Below are 15,728 nucleotides of genomic sequence, written 5' to 3' on the forward strand. Positions count from 1 at the left end.
TTTCGGCTGGGCCTCTAGTTTTAAATAAAGTATTATTGGAGTGTCTCTCCCCTCCCCCCCATTTCAATAAAAGGATATGAAATTAGATCTTTCTACATAGTTAAATAACCCCATGTGAAGGCAATCTTGAGACATAATTTATCAATGTAAGTATTCTATTATAGGGGTTGCAAACTCCAAATCCTAAAGGGGCCAGGCAGATAATAAAAATGAATAAAGCCGGGAAGTTTCATTATGAAGCCTCCAATTGTAATCTTTCAAAATCGGCCCATTTAATTTACTTATTAAGCATTGTAGAAATATTTTTTTTCATTGACACAGAGATGTATTCTATGCATTTTTTTAAAAAATATAAGGCCCTCTTAATCTACCTTTCACTTTTCCAGTATTGATAATATCATGGGTTCAAGGAAGAACTCACTTTCTTTTAACATGAAGGAAGACAATACCACAAATGTGATGATGTATGACAATTGGCCTAACTAAGTATTGGGGAGTTATGGGAAGGGCAAGGGACTCTGGGGAACAAAAGGGCAACTGTCCTAAAGGAACAACAGCCACCACTCAGCTTCTGTTGATTGTCTCCACATGGGAATACAAGCCAGTGTTGCTAAGTTCTTTAATGTTTCATGAAAAACTGGGTATCTGGATTCTTGTGTGAAAACACTTGGTTTTTAAAATGATGGCATGTTAACATTTTCAGGAAAAGAACCATGTAATGATACAGTGCTTTACCAGTCACCAGGGGACTCTAAATTAAAACCACAATTCGATACCACTATACACCTACCAGATGGCTAAGACTGATAACACCTAATGGTGGCCAAGATTTTGAGCTACTGGATTACCAGTAGGAGTGTATACGGTATAATTATTTTGGAAACAAGTTTTGGCAATTTTTTAAATAAAACTAAACATACACCTATTCTATGACTCACAAAGTCTCTTCCTAGGCATTTACCCCAGACGTGCACAGCATTGTTCTCATGAGAGCCACAGAGCGGGAAGCAGGCCAAGTGTTCATCAACAGAAGGATAAACTGTAGTATATTCATAGGATGTAATATTACTCAGCAATATTACTCAGGAACCATTATGGATGCATGTAATGACAAGGCTCTATCACACAAACATTACAGTGAGTGAAAGTCTTATACAAAAAGAACATACTAAGAATTCCATGTATATGACTTTCTGGAATAGACCAAACCAATCTTGTGGAAAAAATTCACAAGCGTGGTTGCTTCTGCAGATGGGACTGAATGGGAAGGGGAGTGAGGAACTTTCTGGGAATGATAATGTTCTACTGATGGGGGTTTGGGTTTTATTGGTGTATGCATTAAGTAAGCAAATGCAAATCGCAGATGTGTACATTTCTCATTGAACTCTAGCATACTGAAATGTTTAGGAGAAAGTGTACTGAAGTCTGTAAATTACTTTGGAATGCATAAAAATAAGGACTGATAGGTAGATAGATATGCGATAAAGCAAGTAGAGTAAAATGTTAATGGTTGAAGTGTGGAGGTGAGAAATGAGGGTTCACTATAAAATTTTTTCAACTTTGCTGTATAAACAATATAATATGTTGTAGGACAAATACTGTGTGTACAAGTAAGAGGAAAAATAAATGTCTTTGCATCAGATTTGACCCCTGGATTATAAATTCACCTTCTTTCTTATATTCTTTGAAGGATTCTGAGAGACTAAGAATAATGTACTGAGCACCTTACATGCTGAAACTAGAAAATGCTCTCATAGCACTAGCCCTGGAATGCTTCCTCAGCAAGCCCAGACAAAGTGGTTATGAAAGCGCACTGACAGAAAGGCTGCTGAGAACCTGTTGGCTTCACAAGGAAGCTGGGGGAGCCTGATGTCTTAGGAAAACTTGCAGAAGAATTGCAGAACCAAGAGGAGCCCAGGCCTGAGGGGAGTCGCCCTCTTTCCCCAGCCACAGGCACAAGAAGGAGAGACAGTGATGGAAAAGGTCTATTAAAAAATGTGGAAACCTAGCTCTTGGCAAATATGAGTCAAATTAGTCACTCAGAATTGACAAATCTTTCAGTATTTTTGTTGTTGTTGTTGTTTTGGAGACACTGCTACCGTGACAACATGGGCCCAGAGATAACTGGGCAGGATAATGACTCTTCGGCATCTTGATTGGTCTTCTCTGAAACAGACTCAAGGCAGTGGTTGGGATAAAAAGCCTTCAACAAGCTGAGTTTATTTAGTTCTGTTTCTGTTACCTGTCAAGTTTTGGAATTAAGTTAGTCTAAGCACAGTCAAAAGACCTGGAACTGTGCGCAAATGTCCGATTCCCTCTCACAACCCAAGTACTCCTCTATGACCTCATTCCCCAAAGTGCACATGCTCAGAGAAACTCTACGGTGAGAAGGGGCTGACAGGAAGGGACTCGCAACTGTGGAATGCTTACTATGCTCATGGCATGTTGCTGGGTACTTATGCAGTTGATGTCAACTTGCTTAGTTGATATCCTTAATAATAGGTAAGAGAGGAAAATGGGCCTCAGTCAGAGTAAGGTGTTTTCCAAGAGTTTCCCAGCCCATGAGTGGTGAGGGTAGGATGATAACAGCACAAGGCAGCCTGGTTCCCAAGTTGGAGGAGATGCCATGGGGAAGGACAGTCGGGAAGGGTGGCAGGGTGGACTCACTGGGTGGTGTGGGGAGCTACACAATGCAACCAGCTATTGACAACAGGCAGGAGGGAGAAGGACCAGAGAATATTCTGATTATCAACCAAAAAGTCAAGTGGCCATCGGTCCTGTGCTGGGGCAACTGCTTCTTTGTTTCTGAAAGTCCAAGTTGGAGAAACAAAGATCTACATAATAGCCTTGCAGACCTTCTACTTTCTAAATTCTCCCTTTCACTTATCTGAAAGAAAGCCTTTCACCTGAACCATAAAGGGAAATAGCCGCAGAAGCAATAAAAGTATAATCAAGTAGAAGACAAGGGTGGCATTCTCCATTCATTAAAAAGCAGGTACTTCTTGTTACAAAGCTGGGTGAGAAGAAAAGAGGATATGCATTGTTTATTTGAATGGTTAACTCAATCTGTCAATGCCCTGCTATTACTCTTAGGTATTTTCAGGGCCTTTATGATTTCAACTGTTGTCTGCTTAAGAAAAGTAATCCACAAAGTAATGAAATTCTTTAACTTTTGCTCAATTTCAAATTACCCAAAGGCATTCCTGGTATTTTTGTTACCCAGTGAGTCATACAGTGTCAATGAGCATTCTCCACACTCTTAGGATTTAAAAAAATTATTGGATTCCACAGAACTCAACTCCAGATGGAATATCATGAACGAGTTCTTACCCAATTGATCACTGAAAAGGTTTTCATACAAATAAGATGAATTGAATCATCAGTAATATCACTACAAGTAACAATTCCACATATTTACAAGCCCAATATCGATTTTTACATGCACAATCACTACCTTTTCAGTTCCTTGTAGTGATAGGGACCAGGTCATGGGAATGAGGGCTCAGTTTTAAAAACCATTCAGTTTAACCAGGGTGAACTATTGATTTTGCCTTGATGTGACAGAAAGGTGGGTATTGATTTTTGAATTGGAAACATCCTAGAGTCATTGAGAATGACTCTCAATTCTGACAAGCAGAAATCAAAAGCAGGTAATTCTATATTTTTGAGAGAGCCTGTGGGGCCTCAAAGAACTCCCTTTCCAAAAACATTTTACCCATGGTGGTCTGAAGTAACCCTGTTATTCACCCATTTGGGTGAAGATTTTGAGGATTTCTGTTAAAACGGAAACAATACAGGAAAGAATGATACATTAAGCCATTTACTAGGGGAACAGCAGAAGGGGGAGATAAAAGACCACAAGTCTAACATCCAACTACATGAGTTTGAATCCCCCCAAACTTTTTTCTCTCCCAACCTTAGCAAAGTTATATATTCTATCGGAGCCTTAGTGTTCTTTATTTACTAATGACTGGTTGTGCTGTCTGAGGTTTAAATGAGGTAACGTAAATTAAGTTCCAGCACAGTGCCAGAGCCAAAATAGGAGCTCAAAGAGGAGCAATTATTATTGTTACCAATATAGGTGTCCCCTTTCTTTACCCCAAAGCTCCATTTTGTTATTGGATTTGCTGACCCGTCATCTAGCAGCAATCAAAGAGAATGGGCCTGAAGGTAATAAGGAGTGCTTAGACTTGGGATCTGGCCAGAGCAGGCAGGCTGGGTCAGAGCATCTTATTTGGGCATGAATTTGGGGATCCAGAAGACGCTAAATAACTCTAATGCCAAGGAATGACCAAGGTTGGAAAAAAAGAAGAAGATGCAGCCAGGTGGCAATATAACAATGACTGATTTTATGAAAGAAATAAAGGAAGGAGGAAACTTGTATCTTCTTACATAGATGGATGAAGTAACACCACCAGTTCTTCCCTTTCCTGCATCAATAAACCCTGATGAGGCCCTACCAATAGGAACATCATCTAGAGGTACAATGGCTATGAAAAGTGATTGACAGCCAGAGAGGACCTCAGATGAGGAAGCTAAAATATGGAGAGATGAGGTATTTGACCAAGATAGCAAGTTGCAGAGTTCAGAACTGAACCAAGGTGATCTACTATATGAGAGCAGGTTTCCTCTCAGTCTTTTCTGAGTCCTGAACAATCTGTGCTATGGGTTAACAAAAGTAAGAATTACACTACAGAGGACTTTTATCTTCCAAAGTCAACAAATAGTCCAAATTATCTTAATTAATTCCTTTACAGGGCTCCATGGCAGAGATTGAAATACTGAGTCCCTAACAAGTCCAACATGGCCAATTCCCCCCTCCATTGTTGAAAAAGATCATTGTTAAAAGTGCCCATGTGCCATCCCACTGTCTGTAGGCGCCTCCTTGACTGATCTGGCCCAAGTCTGGAATCACAAACACTTCCGTCCGGCCCTGGCATAAAGGGCTTTGTGGCTAAGTATGACTTCCACTTCCCAAACCAGCAACAACCCAAGCCTGTGGAGTTACACAAACAGATCATGGGACAGGTCCTGGCTACCATGGATTTTAATCTCATAACTAGATTCCCACCTGAGAGGACATGCCCACTGCTCATATCTGCACCCTGAGGCACATTTCCAGGGGATGCTGATGACTGTTCAGTAGGGAAAAGACACTGATGACCGCAGCAAAGCTGGGCACTGGGAAACTCTTTGTTGAATAGCAAAAAAATAACAACAAATAAACAAACAAAAAAACCCAAACAGTTATCTACAACTTTCTACCAGCGAGATAATCTGCCTCCCAGTGCAAATCTACAAGAAACATGGAATTTTGTTGAGGAGAGGGAAATTTCTGCATTTGAAACTGATGAAAAGGTGACAATTCTGTTGGGTGCCCAGGATATGTGGGCAGCTGCTGAAGTACCTGGATAATTTTAAGAGCAAGTGCCTGGTTGATGGAGGACAAGCAAGCATTCATTCCCTTTGAACTGCTTCAGCTTTGCCAACTTTATGAATTTTTTTTTTTTCTGATTAAGATAACTGGCCAAGTAAAACAGAAACTATTAACCCTGTAAAGACAAAATTCTAAACAACACTCAGTTAATGCTAAAGTATGTCTTGCTGAGAAATCATTATTATGTCCTCTACAAGCTGTTTAAAATTCTTTGGAGTATAAGCAATGCCAAACATAGATATTCTTGCTCCCGCCCCCTTCCCTCCCCTATACAAACACAAATCAAGATAGCAATAAATTTCCCAAATGGGAAAAGGAATTGAAGGAAGTACGAAAGTGAAACTTTAAATATTAAATTCTGGGCAACTCAGGAAATAAAAATCTCTCTAATTTTTTCCTACCAACACTTAATTGCAAATATGAACACTACAGATTAATCTTTAAACATCTTAAGGCCAAGACTTTTCAGGACATTGCAGAAGGAAACAGACCCCAAATCAGGCTTCCAGGCTTCTACAGATCACCTTTACTTGAAAGTTACAGACAACATTTTTTTAATGTATTTTTTTATTGAGGTATGACTTGCACAAATCAAGTGCAATATCTTAAGTGCATTGTTTAATAAATGTTGACTGATGTATACACCAGTGTAACTACACAAACAAGCAAGTCATTTTCACTTCCTTAGAAAGTGCCCTCATGTCCTTTCCCAGCCGATCCTTCCCCAGCAACCAGAGGCATCGTGTGCCACTGTTCCAATTTCTATCACCATCGGTTAATTCTGCCTGCTTGGAACTTCCCAGAGCTGGAATGTACAGAATGCACTGTATATAACTCCAGCTGTTTCCACAAGGGTTTTTGAAGTTAAGCCATGCTCCTTAATCTTCACAGATTTCCCCTCATAGATGCCATTTTATAGACGAGCAGACTGAGGCTCAGAAAAACGTAGATTTGCAGAAAATTCCCTCAGCTGCGCTAGAATTGGAGTTTAAGAGCTGGGCACGCCCCGTCTAATGGCAGACACACTGCTGTTTAAGTCCCTTCAGTCCCCCATCTGTCCCCCATGAACAGAGGAAAAGCAAAACCATCAGAGAACGCTCAGAATTCTAGCAAAGATGCCCCTCCACCTTACAAAGGCCTGTACCGAGGAAACATTTTAAAATACATAAAACACAGAGGCCGAAATAAACTTCTTAAGATTCAAGAAGGGGGAAGAAAGGGAAATAATCTCATAGCAGGCGACTGACTGTTGCGAAACGTAAGAAGGAACGCAAGATGAAATAAAAATATAGCGATGCTGGTCATGCTGGTATTAAAAGTAGTAAGATGTTGATGGCTTAGGTCTCTGAAGGCGTCTTTGCATGCGCTGCTATTATCTAGCTCAGCTGCCGGGACCTGCTGTTTTAAAGGCAGGAGAGGGGAGCTTCCCGCGCTAGCACCTGGGTTATTTATCATTATGTATCACCCCGCTACACTCGATTTTGTGGTGCCGCCTTTACAAGGGAGATAATGCAAGTGTGGTTAATTCGCTCCTCTTCTTTATCTGTCCGGTGTCGTGACCCACCACGGCTTTGTCCCACGAGATTTGTTTTTTTTTTCCACCGAAAAGAAACGCGCAAGAAACTCTCCCTAAAAATTCCATTAATAACCTCTTTTCAGCGCGCATAGGTTGCAGGGTCTGGAACTGAGAATGTTTTAATCTCTTCAGCAAAACAATGTCTCATAATGATGTACAGGACTATTGCTGTACTGATGAAGAATCATACATAATTCAGCACCTTTCACTTGGCACCACTGTGATGTCCTCATTAGCTGTGGCTCACAGTGTCTGTCAGATGGTGTCCATGCGAACGCAGGCATTATATTGTCTTTGAGATGTGCAGCTGCTTCCATGACACTGCCAGTATATAAAAACATGACGCCAGTTTGTTTTATTTAGTGCTAAACCTTCCAGTTTGTAAAAACAAGGCTGACACAGAGCCTGACATGAGGCAGTGAAAATAATTAGCTCTCATTTTCTCAGCCTCCTATTTCCTTCTCCCTGCTGTGTTCTCTTTCCACTAAACCACCACATGTCAGTTGAAATGGGAGGCAATTAGTGGGCTCATTTCAGTCCCCACAACTGTGCTGAAAAGAAAGTATTTATGATGGCACAATGCACAGCTGAAAGATTAAATAACATTTGCCTTTTGAAAAGAAAATGACTTCTAGCTAAATGGGCAATTTTTGATTATTCTCAAACAAGCTTAGAGTAGTTGGTTTTTAAAATACAAGAAAGAAAAATGAGTCATTTTTAGGTGAAAGAATCAAATAAAACTTGACACAGTAATGCAAATAACTGATGTTTTATTGCAAAATATGTAAATGTGTTACACCCTTAACAATGGCTTGTGTCTAAGGTCAGGGCAGATTGGGGCCAACCAGACACCAGTGGAGATAAGGTTGTTACATTGCATTTTGGGGGGTTGTTATGTGAGTTATGGGTGAAAAGGGGGCTTTGGGGATGATGGTAAAATAAAGTGAAATTAAGTGAGACATACTTTCATATGATGTATTAGACACTTGACTACCTGAAATGGTGTGGATGTTATTGACATGTTTGAAAAAGGCTTTTTTTTTATTCTTTAAAAACTGTATTTGAAATTGAAAGGTACTAGGTATTCATCTTAGAGAAAAGGAATAGTAAATCTTGGTATTGATTTTTGAATAATTAAGACTCTATTCTATTTCAGACTGAATTTCTTAATAAATATACCAGTAGAAGGTGGTCGGGCTTACCTAATTACTGCTTAATTTTTTTTTTTTTAATACTGAGAAATTGGCTGCAAAATAACTTTTACCCAGAATCCTTAAAATATAAAAACAGCTCTTTTACATATTAAATTCTCCTCTCACCTTCTATGGTTTTTTTTCCTAATACGATTTTTTCCCTAATATATTTTTATTGATTTCAGAGAGAAAGGGAGAGGGAGAGAGAGATAAAAGCATCAATGATGAGGAGAGAATCATTGACCAGCTGCCTCCTGCACACCCCCTACCAGAGATTGAGCCCACAACCCAGACATGTGCCCTTGACCAGAATAGAACCTGCGACCCTTCAGTCTGCAGGCCACTAAGCCAAACTGGCTAGGCCAAGAAATGTAATTTTAAAGAACCACTAGCCTACTTAATAGTTTACCAGTTGAGCTATTCTCAGTCCAAATCCTAATGTCCACGGTTGACACAGTCGTCATACATCTTTGCTTTTACAATATGCTGCAGTTAATTTCATTTCAAACCATCTCTCTCTCTTATAGCTGACGATTAATTGTTGGTTCAGAAAACACAGGTCACTGTGAGTTACTGAAGTCTTCTCTCTGCCGAACTTTCAATGAGCCCCAGAAGCTTTGGGAAACCCACGTTTAAAAGCAGACATCTCCTCTACTATTATCAACATCCTGGAGTCAACAACTACAACTGTTCCAACATCTTAAAAACAATCACAAATTAAAATTTTGTTTATTTCCATATGTATTTCCATGAATACAAACTCAAATCCTAATCTTTGGTTCATACAATATGATTAGTGCATCTGTATGAGCCAGTGCGACTCGAGGTGACCTAAGCTAACTAACAATGGAGTCATTGAGAGGCTCGAACTCCCTTTGAACTAACTCTGCATACAATTACAGCTGGAAACCAGTGACGATGTATTTTTAATCTGTTCAGACCAAAGTCTTTTCACGAGATCCTTGCTATTAGCTATTTTAAAAGGAATTCAGAATCTTGACTAAGAAGACCAAGAGGGATGCAATGGTGTGCTGGAGCCAGCTCTCATGGCATGAGGGCTCACATCTCTCTCTGGCTCCAAGTTCAGTGATGTCTGGTAACTTGAACTTGGCCGTGGTGGGAGTATTTATTTAAACCATGGAAATCTGCAAACACGACGAGGGCTGCTTTTTCCAGTTGTTAGACATTTTCTGGCATGCTATTTCCACTCATCACTGGCAAGTATGAACTGAGCACCTCTCCCAGGTCCGCTTAGTTGTACAGGCCACTGCTCAAGCCATGTGAAGTCTATCTCCACGCTCTAATTAGAAATCAGCAGCATGTCGTGTAGTCAAATTCCGAACTGAATTTGTTCCTTCGCTGTCAATTAAAATGTGGTTTCCGATAGAACCATATCACTGCAAGCTTATGTACTTGGTCACACAAACATGTGTGTACATATATTTACCCCTCAAAATAAATGAACATGGGAAGTGAATTTCCCTACACTGAATTTTTAATAAATGCAAGATCTATAAAAGTAAAGAAGGTGCTAGTTTTAGCTGTTCTGAAATTTACAAAAGGTGTTGGCTTTTTACTTCCTTACAAAATCCTTTTCTTTGTGCCCTGTTATTTTATTCATGTTTATCCATTTACAAAAATTACACAATGGGAGAAAAAAGCCTTATTTGACCGTTTTTGATATTCATAGTGCTGTGAGAAAGGGCCTGGAGATTCAATTAAGTTTATTAAATGCAACATTTTATAAAGCAATCTAATAAAGACCTAAAAGCACAATAGTGAGTGGGAAGTATTGGTAAAAAGCAGCTTTTTAACCTATAGATGAAAGAACCGGAGAGTGGAGTGGGAGAAGGGGACAATTACGGCGAGGAAAGAGGACATGGGAGAGGACAGGGAAAGCCTTCGCTCTGATGGGCACTTAGTGCTGCTCCCCTTTCTTCTAAACAGGCCCCTTCAAAATACGGCTCAAAAGAAACCAGAAGAGCCCTAACCGGTTTGGCTCAGTGGATAGAGCACTGGCCTGCGGACTGAAGGGTTCGATTCCGGTTGGGGGCATGAACCTTGATTGCGGGCACATCCCCAGTGGGGCTGTGCAGAAGGCAGCTGATGGATGTTTCTCTCTCATCGATGTTTCTAAATCTCTATCCTTTTCCCTTCCTCTCTGTAAAAAATAAATAAACAAATATATATAAAAGAAACCAGAAGAGATGGTCATCTGGTGAGACAGATTGGGGTGCGGAAGCCTATCTCTGTGTAAGGGCCTCTGAAGCCGGGTGTTGGGAGAGACGTTGCTGTTTGTGAAGCTTTTCCAACCCCAGTCTCTTCTCGAATGGCAGGCAGTCAACATCTACCCACAGGAGCCCAGCCGCAGTCAGGGTTCCTCACCTCCCTGGGAAAAGGAGGACATCAGGATAGGAAGGGACCGAGTGTGTGACTGCCAACAAGGAATGAATCGCTAGTCCTTCGTAACTCTGCTTTTGAATTTTTATGGCATGAAGTCTCAGAAAGATCCTAGTGAGAAAACTGCTGGGTGATTTGATAGTTTATTCCTTGGCAATTTGAGAATCAATATTCCTGACTGGTGAGTTTCTTACAGATATAATAATACACTCTATGCAGCAGAATATTTCAGTGAAAAAGGATGGTTGCCACCCTGAGGAGTGCATGAAGCTGCCTGGGACTCTGGGAGCTCCTTTCCTTTGTGCCAAATCAAAGGCCTTAGATAATACCCAGACTGTGTGGCCCAGTGGTTGAGTGTCCACTCATGAACAGGTCAAGGTTTGATTCCCGGTCAGGGCAAATGCCTGGGTTTTGGGCTTGATCTCCAGTGGGGATGTGCAGGATGCAGCCAATCAATGATTCTCCCTCAACACTGATATTTCTCTCTCTCTTTCCCTCTCTCTGAAATCAATAAAAACACATTTTTATTTTTTTTAAAAGGCCTTAGATTACAAAACGCAAGGCACTTTCTATACAAAACGAAGTGGCAATTTAGTATTAACTAACCAACAATTCTTGCTTTTTTATTACTAATATACTAGGGGGGTGATGATACTTCCAAAAAGAGACAGTATGACAATATGGTTCTGCCCTTTACTAGGTGGGACTCTGGATGAAAAACTTGACCTCTCCCTTCCTCAGTTCCCCCAGTATTTCTCACAGAAATGCCAGGGGGATAAATGAGATGACATTTATGGAATAACCTTCGCTCTTTAGAAAGAAGTACTCTCTAAGCATAAGCTTTAAAACAGTATATTCAGGGAGTTATTTGCAAACAACCCCTTCAGGCCTGTTTCAAAATTCATCCCTTCCAAAAAAGCTTTTCCTGGTTACACTCACCCATTTCAGTTGTTTCTTTATACTATTAGCACCTTGGCATTACATCCACATTGACTTTCACCTTTTGACCTATTACACTATGACATCACCTGTCCTGCTGCCACACTAGATCTTTGGTACCATCCCGGCTCCTCCCTTCCAGGCACCCATCTCCAGCTGGTGACCAAGACTTTTCAAGCCCGTCTCAGAGTGTCCTTGAACCCAAGGCACTGCACCGCCACAGCTTGATAAGCTATTGGCTCCTTGCAAGCCGTAACTGTTTTTTTGACTTTGTATGATGTAAGGGCCCTGAGTATTTAGCCTAGAGCTAGGCACAATGGAAGTCCTCAGTAAATGTGTGCTGAATGAATAGGGGAAATTCCTCCACGCGGGTGACCAAGGACCAGCAGAATATCAAAGGTTGTGGTGAGTTTAGGCTTTGTGAGTAACCAATGGCTCAAGAAGTCTACACAATTATGGTCAAAAACAGACCGCTGCATTTGGTATCAAATGTCATTTATAGTTTCTAATATTTACTAAGCAATCATTTTCTAGTTTTCCACATTAACAAATCATTTCTTTGTTAGTTGAAAATTATTTTCTTGGTTGAGACCATCTTTGACTAAGTCTGTTTCAAGAAAGTTCTTTCCTCTTCTTTTATCACCTACAAGCCATAAAAACATTTAAACACCGAATACCCATCAATTAAGTGCCACGAGGCCGAGGATACTAAACAAGGCAAATTAAAATGTGCAACTTGTTTAACATGAGATGGCTCAAAGGTGCTCACCGCTACAGAGTCTCAGGGTTAGAAGGTGCTGTGCTTGCTGTTGGAGAGAGAGGAACTTCCTGTCCTTCCCCCTTTCTGTGGCTGTTTCTAACAACAGGCATAAGTAGACAATGGCCCATTTGCAGAGGGAAAAAGAAAAATATTCAAAGACAGGACACCTGGAGAGAGAGCGGCTCTCACTCCACCAAGTTATGTGGCTCAATTAGGGAAGTAAATATTTCCCTTCAGCAAACGCATCAATACAGCTGCAGCAGCGCAGGAAAGACACTGTCAGGTGTCTAGAAAGAGCATCTTTGGAAGTCCCTGGTGAAATTTCAACCCTTTGCAACAATTTTGATTCATTCCCAAGCACTAGTTCCAGGTATGGCCTGGGTCAGCTTCCTTTAATTAGTGAAGAGCCAGTGGGCTGACACCAGCCCTACCAGAACTGGCTAGCAAGCATGTCAAACTCCCGGCTGGGCCGTATGCATCCCTTGTGGCCTGCCAGTCCTGAGTTTGACATGCTTAGAGGAGCTGCATTTATGTACAAGATCTCAGGCCACCTCCAAGGAAAGGTACAAATCGTGCAGTAGTTAAAAGCTTGGTTCTGGCGTCTGAGAGGCCTGCATTCACATCCTTATTCTGCTAATTGCTAGCCATGTAACCCTTGGACAAGTTATTTTATCTTCCAGAGCCTCAGTTTCCCCATTTGTAAATGGGTGAAAACAACATCGACACTCAGGGCTGCATACCTGGAACGTCCTATGTGCTCAATTAGAAGGTATCATTATTGCTAGTTATCTGTGGGAATCCAATGTAACACAATCCTGTTATGATTCCAATTCATATGCTGCGTGGGTGAAAGCCTGCCTGAATGAATCTTGGTCAAATGTCCTGCTACCCTACTTAGAGCTGATAATTTGAGTTTCCATGTTGCCTACTGTTCCATTCTCAGCGTTGTTTTACTCTTAATATTAAAAATTGCTTCCCCTTAGGAGACAGGAAACAAGCAGCAGTGATGCAAAGAGGCATAAGCACTCAGTCCGTATTCACCCCTCCCTGTCCACGCTTTACTGTTTCCTTGAAGGTTTGGGTGGCGAGAGAGTCAGGTTCCTAGATGGGATTACAGAGGCACCTGGCAGAGTTTCAACTGAAGTCTATTTTATAGTCTATAAATTTATTTAGAGTCAAGTCACCCTCTGGAAGGAGTGGGTATATAAAACCCCAGAATACCAGGAGAGAAGAAAATACATGAGGTTTAAATTTATCCAAACAACTTAAAATGCAATTTACCTTTGGGCCTGTTTCTGGCTTCAAGTGAAAACCAAAAACAAGTTCAAGGTTCACTATTTTTTCCTCATTTTCTTCAGGTTCACCAATTGAGTCCTAAAACAGAAAACCAAACGCCATTTATTCCAGATAGAATTCTCACTTTTCCTTCTCAGGTAAAAGAGATGATTTCTCAGCACCAGTTGTTCCATTCTAACATATTTTTAAACTTTTGGTTATTTTTTGGAATAAACTTCAAATTACAGTTATGTAAAGCAATAGAATGACATCTTAAGCTTTTGAGAACTTTCCCGAATGATTTATCTGACACGCTCCAGGTTGAAGGTCACCGGCTTACATTTTTCACGGTGCTTCTTTCATTGTGTAATTTTACCCCAGAAATGCACCGAGCACCTGGAGACGCACTGAGAGACTTTACCTTGAGCGTTTCACAGCACTCAAAATATTTACAAACTCTTTCCAAAGAGGAATTAGCGGTTCTGAGAGCATAAGCGGATGGAGGACCAAACAGAGGAACAAATGAGCCTTCTAGGGCTTAGAGATGGAAAACCATACTTGCTAATGAATGAGAAGACTTCTGTGTATTAAGAGCAAGTGTCTGGAGATTAAGATATGGGATGTGAGTTTAGGGCTTAAGACTGGTGAATGGCTTCTCAGAAGTATGATATTTGCTATCAAAATGGAAACAAAAATTCCCAAGTGAATTTTCTTAAGTGACACATAGACAATTCAGGAACAAGCCACTAATGTTTTTTGTTTGTTTGTTTGTTTGTTTGTTTGTTTTTCCCTGAAGGGAGTAAGTGTTCTAATTCTTATTAATATGCATTTACTTATTTCATAGATATTGGAGACCTTTGTCTTTCAGTCATTTTAAAGGATGTCAAAAACTGGTTCAGTGAGAATATAAGCCATAAAAACAACTGGTAGTGTGGAAATTAAGCACAGTTAAATAACGAGAAAGGTTTGGCAGTCAGTAAGCTTACTTAGGTTTTCAAAGATCTATTATATCGACCACAGTAGAAGTAAAATTATCCCAGCTCTGTATTTTCTTAAAATAAAAAAATTTAAAAATCTAAAAAAGAGAGCAAGTATCAACTTATTTAATAACAAAGTATATCATATACCTTTAGACTATATTCAAAAGAATATGTCACATATACAAATATGCTGCCCAAACAATAGGCCTCCCACCCCAAAATGCAAGTGAGCATCCTGAGCTCAGGCATGTGAATTCCTTCAGTGGCTTAAGGGTCAGGCAAAGGTCTCCAGAAACAGGCGGGAGGCCAGAGGCTGGTAGCCACTAAGGTGACATGTGTGGTTCTTATCATGAATGCATTGTTAATGTTTCAACTATCGGGGAAGAAGGGTGTTCAATTTAAACACATCCTGAGCTTCACTCAAAGGGCCTGTTGTTGGACAGCTATGATTAAATTTCACTTCAAACAACAGTTCCCGACATTGGCAAACTTAGGTGTGGAGGTGGCAGGTGCATATGTCGATAAAAGCATATTCTCAGTAAGAAAAGAACCTTGCTTACCTTAATTAGCGGTGGGAAGTGAAACAAGTTTAGATAATCATGAGTTAATTTCTCAATGGCTGACTGTAAAAAAAAAAAATCACATGGCTTTATTAATGGTCTGATAATGCCGAGAGGATTACAATTATTGTGCACATACAAAGGCATTCTTTATGTGGTTCATAAAATATCTTGGGGGTGTTAATATCCAATATCTATGGAGAATAACCCTGACTGTTCACAGTATTATATACTGTTTGTAATTATTTAATGGAACAGGAAGATATTTAAGAATTTAAATCTCAGACGAAATAATAAATAAAACCATTCTTCAATCACAGGTACAATAGTGACAAATTGGTGTTCTGGTGTAAAGAGTGCAGTTGTCACCCCGAGTAACTGGGAAAAACAACAAAGCACATGAATATGTCACCAGAGACCTTCATTAAGGCTGAAATCTCACCGAAGGGTTTGCTGCTTTGTAGGGGCTTTTCTATGGGTATGCATCCAACACCCCCTCCCCCAACGAAGCACAAAGAACTCTTAAAGGACAGGAGGACAATTTAAATTATGATTCTTTTTTTAATACTCATCAGGTGTAATCTGGCTTTTCTGTGAACTGAACATAT

At 40.3% G+C, this 15,728-nt stretch overlaps 1 protein-coding gene across 7 annotated transcripts in view; it reads right to left on the reverse strand.

The window, feature by feature from the left end:
* The window catches only part of MAP3K20 (mitogen-activated protein kinase kinase kinase 20), a 136,833-nt gene that overhangs the window by 11,003 nt on the left and 110,102 nt on the right, over nucleotides 1-15,728 (reverse strand). For 5 of the 7 annotated variants that reach the window (XM_036422324.1, XM_036422322.2, XM_036422325.2 and 2 more), the window contains 2 exons: nucleotides 15,121-15,183; nucleotides 13,587-13,679 (listed from right to left, as the gene is read on the reverse strand). The exons of 1 other annotated variant lie outside the window; for it this stretch is intronic. In XM_036422324.1, the coding sequence (XP_036278217.1) occupies nucleotides 13,587-13,679; nucleotides 15,121-15,183 (156 nt within the window). The remainder of the gene's footprint in view (nucleotides 1-13,586; nucleotides 13,680-15,120; nucleotides 15,184-15,728) is intronic. One more of the 7 variants, XM_045575252.1, reaches the window with a different exon arrangement.

The sequence above is a fragment of the Pipistrellus kuhlii genome, unplaced genomic scaffold, assembly GCF_014108245.1.
Source record: "Pipistrellus kuhlii isolate mPipKuh1 unplaced genomic scaffold, mPipKuh1.p scaffold_m20_p_7, whole genome shotgun sequence".
Taxonomy (NCBI): domain Eukaryota; kingdom Metazoa; phylum Chordata; class Mammalia; order Chiroptera; family Vespertilionidae; genus Pipistrellus; species Pipistrellus kuhlii.